At 33.5% G+C, this 18,982-nt stretch overlaps 2 protein-coding genes and 1 long non-coding RNA gene across 3 annotated transcripts; all 3 read left to right on the forward strand.

Annotated features, from left to right (window-relative positions):
• Window positions 1–871: 871 nt before the first annotated feature.
• Window positions 872–1,363, forward strand: LOC120167349 (disease resistance protein RPV1-like). Its single transcript, XM_039176393.1, has one exon. It carries the CDS (start codon window positions 872–874, stop codon window positions 1,361–1,363), a length of 492 nt encoding a protein of 163 aa, XP_039032324.1.
• A 95-nt stretch (window positions 1,364–1,458) lies between these two features.
• Window positions 1,459–13,009, forward strand: LOC120167350 (disease resistance protein RPV1-like). Its single transcript, XM_039176394.1, has 8 exons — window positions 1,459–2,544; window positions 2,827–2,867; window positions 3,138–3,378; window positions 3,504–3,747; window positions 3,830–4,002; window positions 4,619–4,996; window positions 5,087–5,283; window positions 12,617–13,009. The coding sequence occupies exons 1-8, from the start codon at window positions 1,459–1,461 to the stop codon at window positions 12,690–12,692; spliced, it is 2,436 nt and encodes an 811-aa protein (XP_039032325.1). The 3' UTR covers window positions 12,693–13,009.
• Window positions 10,384–11,270, forward strand: LOC120167185. Its single transcript, XR_005520020.1, has 3 exons — window positions 10,384–10,462; window positions 10,796–10,836; window positions 11,221–11,270. It is a non-coding gene; the product is annotated as an uncharacterized LOC120167185 (long non-coding RNA).
• Window positions 13,010–18,982: the final 5,973 nt, after the last annotated feature.

An 18,982-nucleotide genomic window follows, 5' to 3' on the forward strand; every position in this document is an offset into this window, starting at 1 on the left:
AAATTGAATTGAATTATTTTGGAATTTAGGGTTTAGAATGAAATTGAATTACTTTGGAAATTGGGGTTTAGAATGAAATTAAGGACTGTTTTGTAAGTTTTAAGAGTTGGGAGACCTAAATTCAAGTGCCTGAAAAGTTCAATGACCGTTTATATAATTTACCCTAATTTTCTAACGGTGGTTTAAGTTGAGGGACCATATTGCAAACGGAATAAATATTGGGGGACTGTATTGCAAGTTTTAAAAGTTAGGGGACTGTATTGCAAGTTTTAAAAGTTAGGGGACCTAAATGCAAGATTCAGAAATGTTCAGTGACCATTACTATACTTTACCCTAATATTTATCCAAATTTTCTTTATATATATTTATAGATGCAACGGTTTAAATTTTAAATTATTGAGTAACTTTGTGGACTTTACCCTAGACTCGAGGCCTAATCAACAGTGAACAGAAGAAAACAAAGGAAGCAGTTGTAGTCTCAGCTTCTTGGATTCTTCCGGGAAAACACCTTCATTTCCACCACTACACGCTTTCTTCCTTTGGTATTAATAATTATACAGAAATTGCTGCCTTTGTTTTTGGAAATTGTTGACTTTACGCTAGACTCGAGGCCTAATCAACAGTGAACAGAAGAAAGCAAAGCAAGCAGTTGTAGTCTCAGCTTCTTGGGTTCTTCCTAGTCTCAGCTTCTTGGAAATTTCATCTCTTTTTTCTATTTATTGATGCTTATATATTTGGACTCTTCCTAGTTTCTTCCTGCATATCAAGCCATCTATATTTCTTTGATTTGAACATCAGATTGAGACACCCTTTTCTTCCTCCTATTATTCGTCATGTTGTCGTTGCCTTCGTCTTCCTCCTATTATTCGTCATGTTGTCGTTGCCTTCGTCTTCCTCGTCTATTTCCAGACACAAATTTGATGTTTTCTTGAGTTTTAGAGGTGAAGATACCCGCAGAAATTTTACAGATCATCTCTATGATGCTCTTCAACGCAGTGGAATCGTCACTTTCAGGGATGACCCGAAGCTGGAGGCCGGCGAAGAGATTGCCCCAGAACTCTTTAAAGCCATTCAACAATCATGGTGCTCGGTAATCGTTTTCTCCAAAACCTACGCCTTTTCAAGTTGGTGTTTGGAGGAGCTTGCTGAGATTGTTAAACAAAAATTGCTAAAAGGTCATAAAGTATTTCCAATTTTCTATGATGTGGATCCGTCTGATTTAAGGAAACAAAAGGATAAAGTTGGAGAAGCATTTGCCAAACACGAAGAGACATACAAGGAACATCAACACAAGATCCAAAGATGGCGAAATGCTTTGACTGAGGTTTCTAACATCAAGGGATGGCATTTGAATAACAAGTAATTCATTCTTTTCTCTCTTTGATCATTTATTTCATGGTCATATTTGTTCATTTCTTAAACTGAATAAAAAAACTAAATTTAATTTCTGTTGTAGGCATGAATCTGAAATCATTGGAGATATTGTTGAAAAAATCTCAGCAAAATTACGTCAAACGTATCCTGTTGTTCATGATAATTAGTTCCCGTTTGGAGGAGTTGTATTCTAAAATCGATATTGGAGAAGATGATGTCCGTATTATAGGAATATGTGGAATGGGTGGCATTGGTAAAACCACTCTTGCAAGAGTTGTTTACGACCAAATGTCATCTCATTTTGAAGGTAAGAGCTTTCTTGCTGATGTTCGAGAACAATCAAACAAAAAGGGACTTGTTTCTTTACAGAAACAACTTCTTAAAGAAACCTTGTCCGAAGGAGGATTCAATATATTCAATGTTGATAAAGGAAATGCAATCATCAGTCGTAGGTTGTCTCACAAAAAGGTTCTTGTTGTTATCGATGATGTTGATAACAGAAAACATTTGGAACACTTGGTTGGAAGGCGTGATTGGTTCGGTTCAGGCAGTAGGATCATTGTAACAACAAGAGATGAACATCTGCTCCGATTTTATCGAGCTGATTATGTGTATAAGCCTATGACATTGAATCTCAATGATGCACTTCGGCTTTTTAGTTTGAAAGCTTTCGATAGTGATACAGAATTAGAAGGTGTTTTCTTTGAGCTTTCTAAACGTGTTGTACATTACGCTGGTGGTCTTCCCTTGGCTCTTGAAGTGTTGGGATCTTTTTTGCGTGGTAGAGATGCAACTCAATGGAGAAGTGCGATTGAAAGACTTGAACGAGACTCCAACAAAGAAATTCTTGATAGACTTCGAATCAGTTTTGATGGATTGGAAGAAAGCGAAAAGAATATATTTCTTGATATCGCATGCTTCTTCAAGGGGGAGGAGAAAGATTTTGTAACCAAAGTGTTGGATGGTTGTGAGTTTTTCCCAGATATTGGAATCGATGTTCTCGTTAAGAAATCCCTAGTGGCAGTTGATGAAGACAACAGATTGTGGATGCATGACTTGCTACAAGAAATGGGAAGAAAATTTGTTTGGGAAAAATCTATTGATGAACCTGGAAAGCGTTGCAGATTGTGGGATGAAAGGGACATCCAACATGTTCTAACAAAAAAATCTGTAAGTCATTCAATAAAACTAAGTCTTCATATGTACAAAAATATACAAAAATATTTTGAATATTTGATCAAGTAGGAGGAATATATTTATTTATTATATTGCAAAACTATGTCATTTAAAATATTTTTACTATGTTATAATTTGTTTAAAGTGATTTATTTACTATATTCCGATAAAAAGATTTTCGTAATGTTGAACATAGGTGTAAATTGTCAAAAGTTTTATCATGGAGTTTAAACCATTCATTCTGTCTTCTTATACTCTGTTCTTGATTGCTTGTAGGCCACTGAAGTGATTGAAGCCATGATCATCGACAATCAAAGGTAGCAAAACATTTGTACGCGTTTATCAATGTATGTTTCAGTGTAGTCTATAACATATCGTCAAAATTTTTTAAAAATAAATCCAACTGATTTGAGTTTTACTAATCTGCCATCATTTGGTCTAGTAACAATGTGTGTTAGAAGCAAAATAATTCCAGTTTGTTAGCTTAGGGTATTGGAATCACAGTAATGGAGTAACGTAGCTTTTAGGTATTGGATTTGTTTTTGCATAGTTTGAAGCTCATTTTTTGTTTTTCTCATGGTTATCAGGGAACCGAACAAGACACTCAATTTGAGTGTCGCTGCCTTCTCAAAGATGAAAAGATTGAGATTGCTCAAAGTTCTTTGCCTCTCAAATTGTGATGGTCTTAAATATCTTTCTAATGAGCTACGGCTTTTAGATTGGGAAGGATGTCCTTTAAGATCTCTGCCCTCAGGCTTTCAACCGGACAACCTTGTTGCACTTCTCTTACAATACAGTCGCATTGAACAACTATGGAAGGGAACCAGAGTAAGAATTAATTCTATTTTTAAGATGAATGAATAAAATTTGATTATGATAGAGACCAAAATAAAAAGAATGAGCTTTCTTATTTTTTCTCTCTTTTCTCTCTAATTTATTATTGTTTTCAACAGCCCTTGTACAAGCTGAAAGTGTTAAACCTCAAAGGGTCCCCGAACCTGATCAAGACTCCGGACTTCACAATGGCCCCAGATCTTGAAGTTCTGATCCTGGAAGGCTGTAAGAAAATAGTTGATGTTCATCCATCCATAGGAGATCTTAAAAGGCTTCAAAATTTGAATTTGAGAGGCTGCAAAAGTCTTAGGAATCTTCCAACCAAAATTGGAATGGAATCTCTTCAAGCATTCATTCTTTCGGGTTGCTCAAACCTTCTTTGGTTTCCAGAGATTGATTGCAAAATGGATTGTCTAAAAACTCTTGATCTTTCCGGATGTTATAGTGTTGGGATTTTTGCCAGAGAGTTTGCAGCTAGCAGAGTTTTTGGAAGAGCTTGACTTGAGGGAAACGGCCATAACAAAACCACCGTCCTTCATTTTTCAACTTAAAAATCTTAAAGTTTTGTCTTTCAACGGCCGCAAGGGATCTTCCAAAGAGGAAATGCTCAAACTTGAGGTTTGATGCTTTCTCTTTGATTCTCTCTTGATTCTAGTTGCTTGATGTTTCTTGTTGTTGATCAATGGCTTCTAAGCTTGCTTAAATACACCTTGAATCACTTCTGAACGTTGGGGATAATTAGAGAAGATATTATAGCCGTTTTAGTGTGAAAACATTTAATAAAACAGCTTGGACAGTGGGGGGAATCGGTTCCCTATCATGGGGAATCGGTTCCCTAAGTGTAAAATTCAAATATTTCGACCGTTGAACAGGGGGGAATCGGTACCCCCTTGGGGGGAATCGGTTCCCTCCGAGCATTCTGGAAATCTCGGAGCCAAACCATTCAGGGGGGAATCGGTTCCTCCTATGGGGGGGAATCGGTTCCCTCTGAGTATTCTGGAATTTTTTGGCTTTGAATTGGTTCGAAATACTTTGTAAAATATTTTGAAATTGTTTTATGATTAAAACTTAATTTTACACTTAAGTAAGGATCAAAAAATGATTTTTGAAATATTTGGAGTAATGTTTTGATATTCGAAATAGTTATATCGAATATACTTAGAAAATCATTTGGAAAATCTTAAAATCCATTTAACTTAATTTGTTATATCGAAATATTAAAATGTTTCAACAGTCGGGTTTGAGTTCATTGACACAGCTGAAACTAAGGGACTGCAATCTTTGTGAAGGAGATATACCTAATGATATTTCTTGTCTATCCTCTTTGGTAATGCTCGATCTCAGTGGTAACAATTTCATCAGCCTACCTGATTCTCTTACTCGACTTTCCAAGCTTAAAGGTCTTGCATTGATGAATTGCCGAGGGCTGAAATCGTTGCCTGAGCTTCCAACAAGTGTAGAATATGTGAGCATAGATGATTGTGCTTCTCTGGAACTAATTGCTAATCCATCAAAAGTATACAATCGAATGGTTTTCATGTTTAAAGGTATCAACTGCTGCAGATTGGCTGAGAACATCAATGCATTAACATTGCTGAAAAAACATCTCAAGGTTGTTCGATCTCTCTTTTTTGCTTAACAAAATCTCGTACTTAAGAATTTGTGTTTTTAGTTACCAGCGAAAAGGTGTTTTATTTTGCAGGTATTTGCAAATTCAAGAGAAAGGTTTGCTGTTATTATGCCTGGAAGTGAAATCCCAGAATGGTTCAGCCATCAAAGAGTCGACTCTTCAATAAAGATGCCACTGCCTCTCAATATTCGGAATGATAGTCAATGGATGGGAGTTGCTTTCTGCTGCATTTTTGCCGGTGGTGATTCTTCGGGGGATGAGCAAATCTGGTGTGATGTCAGTTGTAGAGGAGCTCGAAATCTTGGTATGTTATACATTCCTTTAGGGAAAAGATTTAATCAGCCCATAAAAAATGACCACCTTTTTCTTCGTTACTGGGGGCGTGACGTGTTATATCCATATTTCTTGGAGAATGAATGTGGTGAAAGTGAAACCGAGAATACATCAACACCGGATTGCTCAAATCAGGAATGCGATGAACTTGAATTGTCATTCAAGTATAAGGCTCGTGGCAAAGGTGTTGGGGTGAAGAAATGTGGGGTTGGGATAGTGTATGAGAAAGATTTGGAAGATGTCCAACTTACATCAGAGCAACACATCAATCAAAGTAGGGCACAAATTGAATGAAGACTCCACTGTTGATGGACACAGAGAGAGAGACATGTTGAGAACCATTACGTACATAATCACCACTCTCGTCTTACTAATTCTTTGCGTAAGTTGTCTATTTGGTACCTCATCTATTTTTCTACTTTTTGTTTTGATCGTCCAACTACTGGATTTTGATATATTTTTTTTATAAAACTTGGTTGTTGACTTGGTAAAAATAGTAATATGACATAATGTAATAACAATTTTAGTCTTTAACACTTGCATATTCTATTAAACTAAACCTAATTTGAAATAAACATACTATTTAAATCATCATTCAACATATAAACATAATACCTCAATAAAGAAGAGGAAAAAGAAAGGAAAAAGAAAGGAAAAAAAAAACTTCTTTAGCCCATCATTCACCAAAGCTAAGTGTACAATGTGAGTCAGTCCGGATTAATCAAGGCGGAATCTTGAAATCAAGAGGATAACAAAAAAAAAAATTAGAGATTTTAGAATACCTAAACTATTTTGGAAAATGTAATATTTTTAAAAAAATCTAATTAGAGAGAAGGAGAAGATAAATTATTGATAACTTAAATATTGACCGTAAATACTAATTAATAACTTTTAACAACTTAATCTAGAAATTGTTGACGGTAAATATAATAGTTAATTTATAGTTGAATATATTATATATTTATATATATAGTTAATATAGGATTTAAAGTGAAAATGAATTTAAAATTTTTATATTTTTAAAATATATTTAATATTTTCTATACTTTATAATAATAAAAAATATTATATTTAATTTAAAAATATAAAATAGTAAACTAAATTTTGCTTTTAAACTTATATAAACTTTTATATAATATTTTTTTCAATTCGTCTTACCTACATGACAACTCTGTGATATATTATAAAAAAATTATATAAAATCACTAAATAATATTACATGTATTTTGGCTCTATTTTTTTCTAAATACAATATACCTCTAATTTAACACATAAAATAATTTTTTTAGATATTAATATAAAAAGGGTAAAATACACCATTCCAGACTGAACTATATTTTCTCTCATATTATACTCACTGTACTTTTAATTTTTTAATTTACCCACTGAACTTTCAAATTACTCCAGTTTTGATCACTCTAAATTATTTTATTATTATTTATATATGATGTGACATTTTTTATTATTGTTTAATTTAAAATAATTAAAAATATAAAATAAAAACATAAGGTGGTCGGATACCACTGTCGATCGTCATAGATTATGGTCGTTCAGTCTCAAATTTCATGGGTATTGTCGTCTTGACACCTTGATTCCAAATCCGCCCTCCATTTTGTCGGAACTTGCTCTGAAGTCCACCAATTAGAGATCGAAAGTAAGGAAGCCGAAATGTTTTAGACGGGATTCATGAGTTTTGAGACATTTTCTGGTGAAACAACAACTAAATTCGAATTCATGGGATTAAAATGAACAAGACCCATGAAATTTGAGACCGAATGACCACCATCTACAACTAGTCGACAATACCCGGCCTTTACCAATCATTGGTAAAGAAGACTTACTACCCCTGTTAGTTGGGTCTGGTTGGCCTAGAATGTTCCGCTCCGAATCGTTATTATCTTTCTAGGTGTCTTCTATTGCCTTAGTCCCATGCTGGATTCGACTGACGTGATCGGAAACTTGTCTCTAAATACATTATATTTTGATCTTGATTTCTGGTGATTATTCAGTAAATTCTTATTCGCAATTCCTTTCACAGGCAGCACCTAAGCAGAAGATTCGAATTAAACTTAGGTCATACTGGGTACCCTTGATCGAGGACTCTTGCAAGCAGATTTTGGATGCCGCTCGAACTACCAATGCCAAGACGATGGGACCTGTGCCGTCACCGACCAAGAAGAGGATCTATTGTGTCCTTAAATCCCCACATGTACACAAAGATGCAAGGTTCCACTTTGAGATTCGGACACACCAGCGCCTTATCGATATTCTATACCCAACAGCACAAACGATCGATTCGTTGATGCAACTCGACCTTCCTGCTGGGGTTGATGTGGAAGTCAAGCTCTGAAGAATCAACACTGTAGGTTCAGATAAATTTTTGTATAAGTTGCTAAAGATGCCACTTGAAAACTTATATTAAGATCTGCTTATTTTTTTCCTTGTATTGTTATATATTTTGCAGACTGAAAAGAACTTCAAGAAATGCAAATATTCGAGGAATTGAATTTAGGGTTTTAAGTGAGAGGTGGGATATAGAATGATACAATTAAGCAATTTCGATGACTAAATTGATGCGAAAATATGATAATGGTGAAAATGATAAATTGGATATACTACAGAGACAAAAATGTAAAATGTCCGTCTTTAATCTACAACACAACTAGTTCCTAGATTGTTTTCCCTTCATATGGTAAACCTCCATTGTCTTTGAAAGGGAAGTGCAATTAAGGGTTCCAGCAATATTACCATAAACCAATCAAGGGTTCTCATCATCTAAGGTGAGTGTTGTCATCGAGGGTGGGGGTGAGGTGATAATTTTAACTTAGGGTTTATGATTTGTGGTATAATTTGTTGATTTAAGGTTTTGTGTATAATTTATTATTTTTAAATTTTATTTTTATTTTTATTATAATACTATATAATATTAAAATATTAATAAAAATATTATATTTCATATGAAAAAATAATAAAATAATTCATGTCATCGTTGAGTGACCAAAAAATTTCAATCTATAAAATTCAGTGAGTAAATTGAAAAAATTGAAATTACAGTGAATAAAATAGGAAAGAGAAAAATTCTGTGATGAATGGTGTAGTTTACTCTCAAAGTAGTCCACCTTGTAGACTTTACGCTCGATTCGAGGCCTAGTCAACAGTGAACAGAATAAAGCAAAGGAAGCAGTTGTAGTCTCAGCTTCTTGGATTCTTCCGGGAAAACACCTTCATTTCCACCACTACACGCTTTCTTCCTTTGGTATTTAATAATTATACAGAATTTGCTCAGAAACCTTTGTTTTTGGAAACTTGATCTCCTTTTCTCTTCATTCTTGCTCTTTTACTTGGACTTTTCCTAGTTTCTTCCTGCGTTTGAGGCCATATATATATATATATATATATATATATATATATATTGATTTTGAACATCGGATTGAGACATCCTTTTCTTCCTCCTACAATTCGTCATGTTGTCGTTGCCTTCGTCTTCCTCGTCTATTTCCAGACACAAATATGATGTTTTCTTGAGTTTTAGAGGTGAAGATACCCGCATAAGTTTTACAGATCATCTCTATGATGCTCTTCAACGCAGTGGAATCGTCACTTTCAGGGATGACCCGAAGCTGGAGACCGGCGAAGAGATTGCCCCAGAACTCTTTAAAGCCATTCAACAATCTTGGTGCTCGGTAATCGTTTTCTCCAAAACCTACGCCTTTTCAAGTTGGTGTTTGGAGGAGCTTGCAGAGATTGTTAAACAAAAATTGGAAAAAGGTCATAAAGTATTTCCAATTTTCTATGATGTGGATCCGTCTGATTTGAGAAGACAAAAGGATAAAGTTGGAGAAGCATTTGGCAAACACGAAGAGACATACAAGGAAGATATATACAAGATCCAAAGATGGCGAAATGCTTTGACTGAGGTTTCTAACATCAAAGGATGGCATTTGAATAACAAGTAATTCATTCTTTTCTCTCTTGATCATTTATTCATGGTCTTATCTGTTCATTTCTTAAATGAATAAAAAAACTAAATTTAATTTCTATTGTAGGCACGAATCTGAATTCATTGGAGATATTGTTAAAAAGGTATCAGCAAAATTATGTCAAACGTATCCTGTTGTTCATGATAAGTTGGTTGGAATTAGTTCTCGTTTGGAGGAGTTGTATTCAAAAATCGATGTTGGAGAAGATGATGTCCGTATTATAGGAATATGTGGAATGGGTGGCATCGGTAAAACGACTCTTGCAAGAGTTGTTTACAACCAAATGTCATCTCATTTTGAAGGCAAAAGCTTTCTTGCTGATGTTCGAGAAGTTTCAAACAAATTGGGACTTGTTTCTTTACAGAAACAACTTCTTACTCAAACCTTGTCCGAAGGAGGATTCAATATATTCGATGTTGATGAAGGAAATGCAATCATCAGTCATAGGTTGTCTCACAAAAGGTTCTTGTTGTTATCGATGATGTTGATAACAGAAAACACTTGGAACACTTGGTTGGAAGGCGTGATTGGTTCGGTTTAGGGAGTAGAATCATTGTAAAAACAAGAGATGAACATCTGCTCCGATCCTATCAAGCCGATTATGTGTATAAGTATACGACATTGTGTCCCAATGATGCACTTAAGCTTTTTAATTTGAAAGCTTTCGATAGTGGGACAGTATTAGAAGGTGTTTTCATTGAGCTTTCTAAACATGTTGTACGCTATGCAGGTGGTCTTCCCTTAGCTCTTGAAGTGTTGGGTTCTTTTTTGTGTGGTAGAGATGCAACTCATGGAGAAGTGCATTTAAACGAAAACAAAGAAATTCTAGATTTCAAATCAGTTTTGATGGATTAGAAGAAAGGGAAAAAAGATATATTTCTTGATATCGCATGTTTTCAATGGGGAGGAGAAAGATTTTGTAACCAAAGTGTTGGATGGTTGTGAGTTTTTCCCAGATATTGGAATCGTGTTCTCGTTAAGAAATCTAGTGGCAGTTGTGGGAGACACAGATTGGATGCATGACTTGCTACAAGAATGGGAAGAAATATGTTTGCGAAAATCTATTGATGAACCTGGAAAGCGTTGCAGATTGTGGGATGAAAGGGACATCCAACATGTTCTAACAAAAAAAACTGTAAGTCATTCAATAAAACTAAGTCTTCCTATGCACAAAAATATACTTAATATTTTGAATAGTTGATCGAGAGGATGAATATATTTATTCATTATATTGCAAAACTATTTCATTTAAAATATTCTTAGTTGATTATAAATGTTAATAATGAGCATATAATTTCAGTAAATCACTCTCATCGGAAAATGTTATAATTTGTTTAAAGTTATTTATTTACCATATTCCGATCAAAAGATTATCGTAATGTTAACATAGTGTATTGTCAAAAGTTTTTATCATGGAGTTTAAACCATTCATTCTGTCTTCTTATACTCTGTTCTTGATTACTTGTAGGCCACGGAAGTGATTGAAGCCATGATCATCGACAATCAAAGGTAGCAAAACATTTGTACGCGTTTATCAATGTATGTTTCAGCATAGTCTATAACATATCGTCAAAAGCTTTTAAAAATAAATCCAACTGATTTGAGTTTTACTAATCTGTCATCATTTGGTCTAGTAGCAATGTGTGTTAGGGCGCAAAATAATTCCAGTTTGTTAGCTTAGGTAATTTGAGTTCAGACTTAAGGGTTAGATATAGATGTGTTTTACATGTGCATGATTTTAAGTTTTCCAATACTATTATTCGAATATGCGTCAGATACATGTATCAAACACGGATGATTGAAAACACAGTGATGGAGCAACATAGCTTTTAGGTATTGGATTTGTTTTTGCATAGTTTGAAGCTCATTTTTTGTTTTTCTCATGGTTATCAGGGAATCGAACAAGACACTCAATTTGAGTGTCGATGCCTTCTCGAAGATGAGAAGATTGAGATTGCTCAAAGTTCTTGCCTCTCAAATTGTGATGGTCTAAAATCTTTCTAATGAGCGGCTTTTAGGGAAATTTCCTTTAAGATCTCTGCCCTCAGGCTTTCAACCGGACAACCTGTCCCTTGTACAAGCTGAAAGTGTTAAACCTCAGAGGCTCCCGAACCTGATCAAGACTCCGGACTTCACAATGGCCCCAGATCTTGAAGTTCTGATCCTGGAAGGTTGTACAAAATAGTTGATGTCATCCATCCATAGCAGAGCTTAAGAGGCTTCAAAATTTGAATTTGAGAGGCTGCAAAAGTCTTAGGAATCTTCCAACCAAAATTGGAATGGAATCTCTTCAAACATTCATTCTTTCGGGTTGCTCAAATCTTCTATGGTTTCCAGAGATTGATTGCAAAATGGATTGTCTAAAATTCTTGATCTTCCGGAGTTATAGAGTTGGATTTTTGCCAGAGAGTTTGCAGCTAGCAGAGTTTTTGGAAGAGCTCGACTTGAGTGAAACGGCCATAACAAAACCACCGTCCTGCCTTTTTCGACTTAAAAATCTTGAAGTTTTGTCTTTCAACGGCCGCAAGGGATCTTCATCTAAGTTTCAACAAAATTTGCCTTCTGTCTTCAAAAAATTCCAAAGAGGAAAGACAAATTCAATGGCTCTGATGTTGCCTTCGTTGTCTGTTTTGAGTTCATTGATAGAGCTAAATCTAAGGGACTGCAATCTTTGTGAAGGAGATATTCCTATTGATATTTCTTGTCTATCCTCATTGAAGAAACTCAATCTCAGCAGTAACAATTTCATCAGCCTACCTGATTCTCTTATTCGACTTTCCAAGCTTAAATATCTTGACTTGATGAATTGTCGGGGGCTGAAATCATTGCCTGAGCTTCCAACAAGTACAGTATTTGTGAGCATAGATGATTGTTCTTCTCTGGAACTAATTGCTAATCCATCGGAAGTATACAATCGAATGGCTTTCATGTTTAAAGGTATCAACTGCTACAGATTGGCTGAGAACATCAATGCATTAACATTGCTGAAAAAACATATGAAGGTTGTTCAATCTCTCTTTTTTGCTTAACAAAATCTCGTACTTAAGAATTTGTGTTTTTAGTTACCAGCGAAAAGGTGTTTTATTTTGCAGGTATTTGCAAATTCAAGAGAAAGGTTCGTTGTTATTATGCCTGGAAGTGAAATCCCGGAATGGTTCAGCCATCAAAGAGTCGACTCTTCAATAAAGATGCCACTGCCTCTCAATATTCGGAATGATAGTCAATGGACGGGAGTTGCTTTCTGCTGCATTTTTGCCGGTGGTGATTCTTCGCGGATTGAGCGAATCAGGTGTAATGCTGTTATCCATTGTGGAGAACCTCGAGATCTTGATGGCGTTGGCATTCATTTAGGGGAAAGGATTTAATCAGCCCATAAAAAATGACCACCTTTTTCTTGGTTACTGGTATCGTGACGCGTTATATCCATATTTGTTGGAGAATGAATGTGGTGAAAGGGAAACCAAGAATACTTCAACACCGGATTGCTCAAATCAGGAATGCGATGAACTTGAATTGTCACTTGAATTGTCATTCAAATATGATGCTCGTGGCAAAGGTGTTGGGGTGAAGAAATGTGGGGTTGGGATAGTCTATGAGAAAGATTTGGAAGATGTCCAACTTACAACAGAGCAACACATGAATCAAAGTAGGCCACAAATTGAATGAAGACTCCACTGTTGATGGACCAATAAGTTTTGTACTATTTTTCCTACTTTAAAATTTTGTTTTTTTCTTCTTCAAAACTTCCAAATTTAACAATTATTTTTAAATTATTTAAACACATAAAATAATAATGAAATATTTAATTTTCAATTCATATTTAGTTTGATGTGACAATTAGGTATGTCTATACTACTTGTCTACTTCATATCACTATTAACACTACCTAAAAATAATCCAATCAATCCTTATAATTTAATACCACTCGTATATATATCCACTTAACCAATTACCATATTTTCTTCTTTCTTTATTACGATTTCTCATATTATATTATTCTAATATTTTAGCTCAACTTTTATCATACATTTTTATATCACCATGTATATATAACATTTGTAATATTTATAGTTAAATTTATTAAAACATCTCCTAAAAATATAAAAACATTAACATCGAGTATTTTATGTAATAAGCACGTAAAGTAAGCTTATAATAGTCTTTTTCTTTCTCATGTATAATATTATTCACACACACATATACATATTCAAATTCAATCCATTTAATTTATGCTTATCATATCGCATAACAATATTGTGTAACACATATATATTTGGTACAAAATATCTTATAAAAACATAGTATAAAACCATTTAATCAATTAAATAAGAATTAACCATATCATTTCATATATGAGTAACTTATACTTTATCTTTTCATCTATAAACCAATTAATTTTTAAATCAATTTTTCTTTTACATATAAAACTTCATTGTGATACAATAATTAAACTTGTACTGTCTTTTTTCTTCTATTGTTCCCTTTCTCAATACTGTCTCTTTTCCTGCACTGTTCCTTTCATTGTACTATATCATTTATTGTATTATATCTTTTACAATATTGTATCTTTTGGTTTCATTTTATAACCCATTGTATAATCATGGGAATATATGGTACATGAGTTAGAATATGAGTGTTCTGCAGGGTATGCAGTATAACTCCCAGTATCAATAATCAGTGAATAATAATGCACATAAAGTGTCAGCATCAATAATCAATGAACATTAATGCACATAAAGTGTCAGTATTAGGATTCAGTGAATAATAATGCACATAAAGTGAATGACAGATGTACACGAATGTACAAAAACAGATACAGAATCACTCCACCTCATGTACCCATGACTCTCTAAGTCTTATACATTGTGCTTTATTTAAATCTTATATATTTTTCACACATATATATATATACAAATAGAAAATTATCACATTCATATATTGTTTCATTCATATATTAGCATATCTAACCAACATAATAAAAATTAATATTCATATAAATATATTAACAATATCATTGATGTATATTCAATATTGATTTCTTTCACCAAATTGATAACAAATTTTAGCTTTACTAAATTAACCATCCAAGTCCTTTAAATAATTAGTTCTCACAACAATTTACTTAACTTTTTCAACATTTCGCATTTAGCTATGAATAAATTTTTCTTTAAAATATAATATAGCATTTCGAAAATGTCTAAAATAATTCTTTAATATTCAAATTAAATCCATCTCATTTGTCATATTTAATCACTTTCACATTAACTCCAATACAATACATTAACTTTAAATAATTACCATTTTACCACCAACTTTTCCAAAACTTACAAATTGAACTTCTAACTTATACTTCTTATATTAATCCAATTTCAATATTTCATCATTTAACTATAAATTTCCATATTCTTGACAAGTTGCACTACCTTTAAAGAATCATTATTTTGTATTAATCTACTCACTGGATTTTAATTCCATTTCTTCCGTTTGAAACTATACTTGAATACAAATCTAATCATATAAATAAATTTTTCTAATTCAACTTGTACAATTTATAATGAATTTTCTAATCCAATTTCCAGAATCTGTTGCCCTGTTTTTTTACCTATTATCGATCGAAAATTCGTATCTTTCATTATATAATTCGAAATCAATCCCCGTTTGTTTAAAAAAAACTAGATTGACATACAAACACAACAGTATAAAAATTACCTGCTAATCATTTGTATAGAATTTCTGGTGATTTTTCAAACTTACGGCTAGATTCAAAAATCTAAAATGTTTTCATTATTTTGCATCCTTAATTTCTTCATCAATTCTTACAACTTGCATCTTAATCCTTCATCATTTTTACTTTATTAAAATCAATCCCAAACACTCCAGCATTGTAAAATTAAATCCAATTCAGTACCTTCACATTTTCATAATTACAATCCAATCCCTTATTTCTCAATCCATTCGAATTTAACCATCACACTTAACCAAATTTGCAATTTGATCTTATATCAACATTCCAACTTAAGATTCAGTACCCAAATATTTAATTTCAACATTGATTACTCATAACTGAAAATTTTTCACTAAAATGCCGAACTTTTTCGTAATTTATGATTTGGTTCCTAAATTTTACCAAATTTCCAAATTAGTCAAATTTCACATTCTTACATCAAATTCAAAATTCTTAGTTTTTAGTTCCAGAATAGTGCATCATCTATTAAATAGTTTCACTTCAGTCCCTAAATTTTTCATAAATTTCAAATAAGTCCTTATAATTTCACATATTTTCAATTTGATCCAAATCATCATCCAAATATCAATTTTTGCACTACAACATTCAATTTCAACCTAATACACCAGTTATTAGACATTTGAGCACTAATCTCCATATTTCTCAAATTATACAATTAAATCCCTATACTTTCACAATTTTCCAAATGGGTTCAAATCATAATCTAAGCATACAGAATCCTTCATACATAATTTCTATTCCTTATAAAATCTTTCCACAATTTTCCATAATTTCTTCCTTTTTAGGTAGAATTGAATAAAAATATTTCAAGCTTGATTTTCAACTTTATTCAAGCATAATTTTATCATCAACACATCATTTTCATCCATTCTCAATCATTTCCACATCAACAACAATCCAATGATCCAAGCATGGAAACAATGAAATATTATCACCAAATGATAAAGATTTTGATATGGATCATTTTTCTATTTCATAACTTAATCCAAAAATCAAAGGAAATTGGACTAAAATGAAGAAAAAGAAAGAAAACATACCTTGTGTTCTTTTTCATTCATGGTTCACGGCATATATAGGAAGGAGAAGCCAAATTTCTGGAAAAATCTCCCAAAATATCTATGTACACTTGTAAAATTCTATTAAAAGTGAATTTAAAATTCATTTTAATCCAAAAGTTGTAGTTACCCTTAATGAATCTTAATAATTACCACCATTCCATCCTTTTGTCTCCATTTTCGTAACATTAAATAAATATAAAATCTCATTTATCAATTTCCACCTTTGCCTGTAACACCCCAATTTATAGAGGCTAAAATTAAGAAATTATAAAGTGGTGGATTTAATTGATATTTTGAAAGAAATTGTGGATTAAATTGTAAGATTTTAAAGTTGGCAGACCATTTTATGAAGTACATAAAGTTCAGTGACTAAACTCTTGATTTACCCATTTTTTATATAGGTTGAATTATAAAACCCCTGTGCACTGGTTTTTCCAGAGAAATTTTCCAGTTTTTCTCTCCCATCAACCCCTCTTTCAGCTCCGATCTACTCACCGTCCGACCTCCAATCGACAAACTGAAATCACCATCGTGTTCGTTGTCAACCGAGGAACAAAACCCTTCAAACCTTTCGTCATGAATCATCGTCGTTCGTCGTTAATTTCAGTCGGAAATATCCTCGGAAATAACTCAGTTTTTGTTAGTTTTTTATCGATTCACGGCGATCGGGTCATCTGTTTACGACACCTCCCGCACCATCGTGTTCCTTGTATCATTCCGAGTATGCCGATGTCATCCTTGGTCTCCGTCGACGGCGGCGCGTGGGGAGGTGAAGCAGTCAAAGTTTCCGATTCGTTGAAATCGAGCTCTCCACCTTTCAAAAATTTGAACCGAGCTTTGTAAGTATCTCGAAATCAGTTAAAATAATTTATAGGAATTTTTCCGTGAATTTTCCGACATCAGGGTACTATTCAAGCGCCCCCACGCGTAGGGAAGGCAAAAGTTATTGGTTTGACTGGTTTTGGAAATGTTTTGACCCGTTCACCCGACCCGACCCGTTCACCCGACCGTTCACCCGACCCTACCCGTTGACCCGACCCATTGAACCGACCCGTTAACCGTTGACCTTTGACCACTGTTGACCAAAACTTTGACCGGCTTTGATCGGGCATTAAACGACCTTTGACTTCGACCGAATATACCTATCCTGACATTTTTCGACGTTCCAAATCCGATTCCGTAGTCCGTTTCTCGAAATTCAGACCCGAGGGCCTAGAAATTGCCAGTCAAACCCGTTGACTTTGATTTTGACCGAAAATTTCAAATTTTCGAAAAGTCATATTTTATGCTTTCGACGTCCTGAATCCGAATCCGAAGTCCGTTTTGTCAAATTCGAAACCGGTAAGTTGGTTTTAACTGATTTATCATCCGATTCGATACGTTTATCTGAATTAAGCTCTGTTTTTTATGTAATTTTTTGTTGATATGGATTTGAGGAAATATTGGAAGATGATTTCAAGATCAAGGGCGTTCGAATGAAATTTTATGTTCGATCAGTATTGCACAAAAATCGAGGTAATACTTTACTACCTCTTTATACTTTATGGAACATGTTGATATTGATAAATGCATGAACAAGATAATGTTGGTCACTTTGGTGGAGTTGAATAATTTATACACTCGATATGAATATGGTAGAAATGTTGTAACTGATTACGGATCGAATGACTAATATAAGAGATTGAGGAATTGTTAGAATTAAATTACAAGTTTGTGATTAGTGATAAAGAAATCAGCCTTGAATTTGTAACTTATATTTTAAATCATCAAAGGTTAAACGTTAAAGGTACTTGGATGGGAAATTATGAGAATATTTCGATTAGGTAAAATTACGAAAATACCCTTATGTTATAAAAAGACAAGATTTGAATAGGGAAGTTGGATAAGAGGTGTTTTCAGACATATTGATCTGATAAAAATATTGATGTGTATAAGAAATGTTAGTTTCACTTGGAAATTATGGATAACTAGTTTTTAATCCTAGGGGGGTTTGTGAATGATACTAGAAGTCTGTTAAGAGAATCGTTTCAAGATCAGAGTGTTCAAGAAAACAATTAATCATAGTATCTCTAAATTATATTATTTTCGTTAAGAGCTAATATCGAAATTATCTGGTTAAGAAATTACGAAAATGCCCTTGAGATGTAAAAATAGTTTGAGTTGACCATGAATGAGAAAGTACTTTGAGTATTTGTACTTAACTCGATTAAGTACGAATTTAATTGTTAAGATCTTGTCTTTGTACAGAAAAATTCATGATATTCGTTTGTAAGATCTGAGAGGCACTTGACCCAAAAATATCCGAGAAATGAGTAAATACCTGAAGAATAATTTATCGGGGGTATTCTGCTGTCAGAATTATTCGAAAGGACTAAAACAAATGATGGGATTGAATTTAATAGTAAGATCAGACGGAAGGAAAGGATTAAAATACACTAAATTTGTAAAATGACCAAAATACCCCTGTAATGGAAATGACTCAAGAATATCACCAAGCTCAGGAATGATTAGATATCCTTGAGCTCTGTAATGATTGGAATAATTGAACACCAAAATGACCAAAATACCCTTATGGCCTATACTAAGGAAATGTCTTGGATTAATTAAGGAATCCAAATAAACATGGATGTGGCACTGCTCTTAAAGTTACAGATCACATTAACCGAGCAACCAATGCTAGTGGTATATCAGTACCTGAACGACATAGATGTCACTTGAATGCGTGTTGTTTTCTCAAGTTTGGCTCGATGAAATTTTGGAAGTATTCAGCTCAGCTCAACTCTAGACCGCATTCAACAGTAAGAATTGATATTTTACAAATCACCACGAAGACCAAATTGAATTGAACGGA

This window comes from Hibiscus syriacus, unplaced genomic scaffold, assembly GCF_006381635.1.
Source record: "Hibiscus syriacus cultivar Baekdansim isolate YM2019G1 unplaced genomic scaffold, ASM638163v2 tig00111671_pilon, whole genome shotgun sequence".
Classification (NCBI taxonomy): Eukaryota; Viridiplantae; Streptophyta; class Magnoliopsida; order Malvales; family Malvaceae; genus Hibiscus; species Hibiscus syriacus.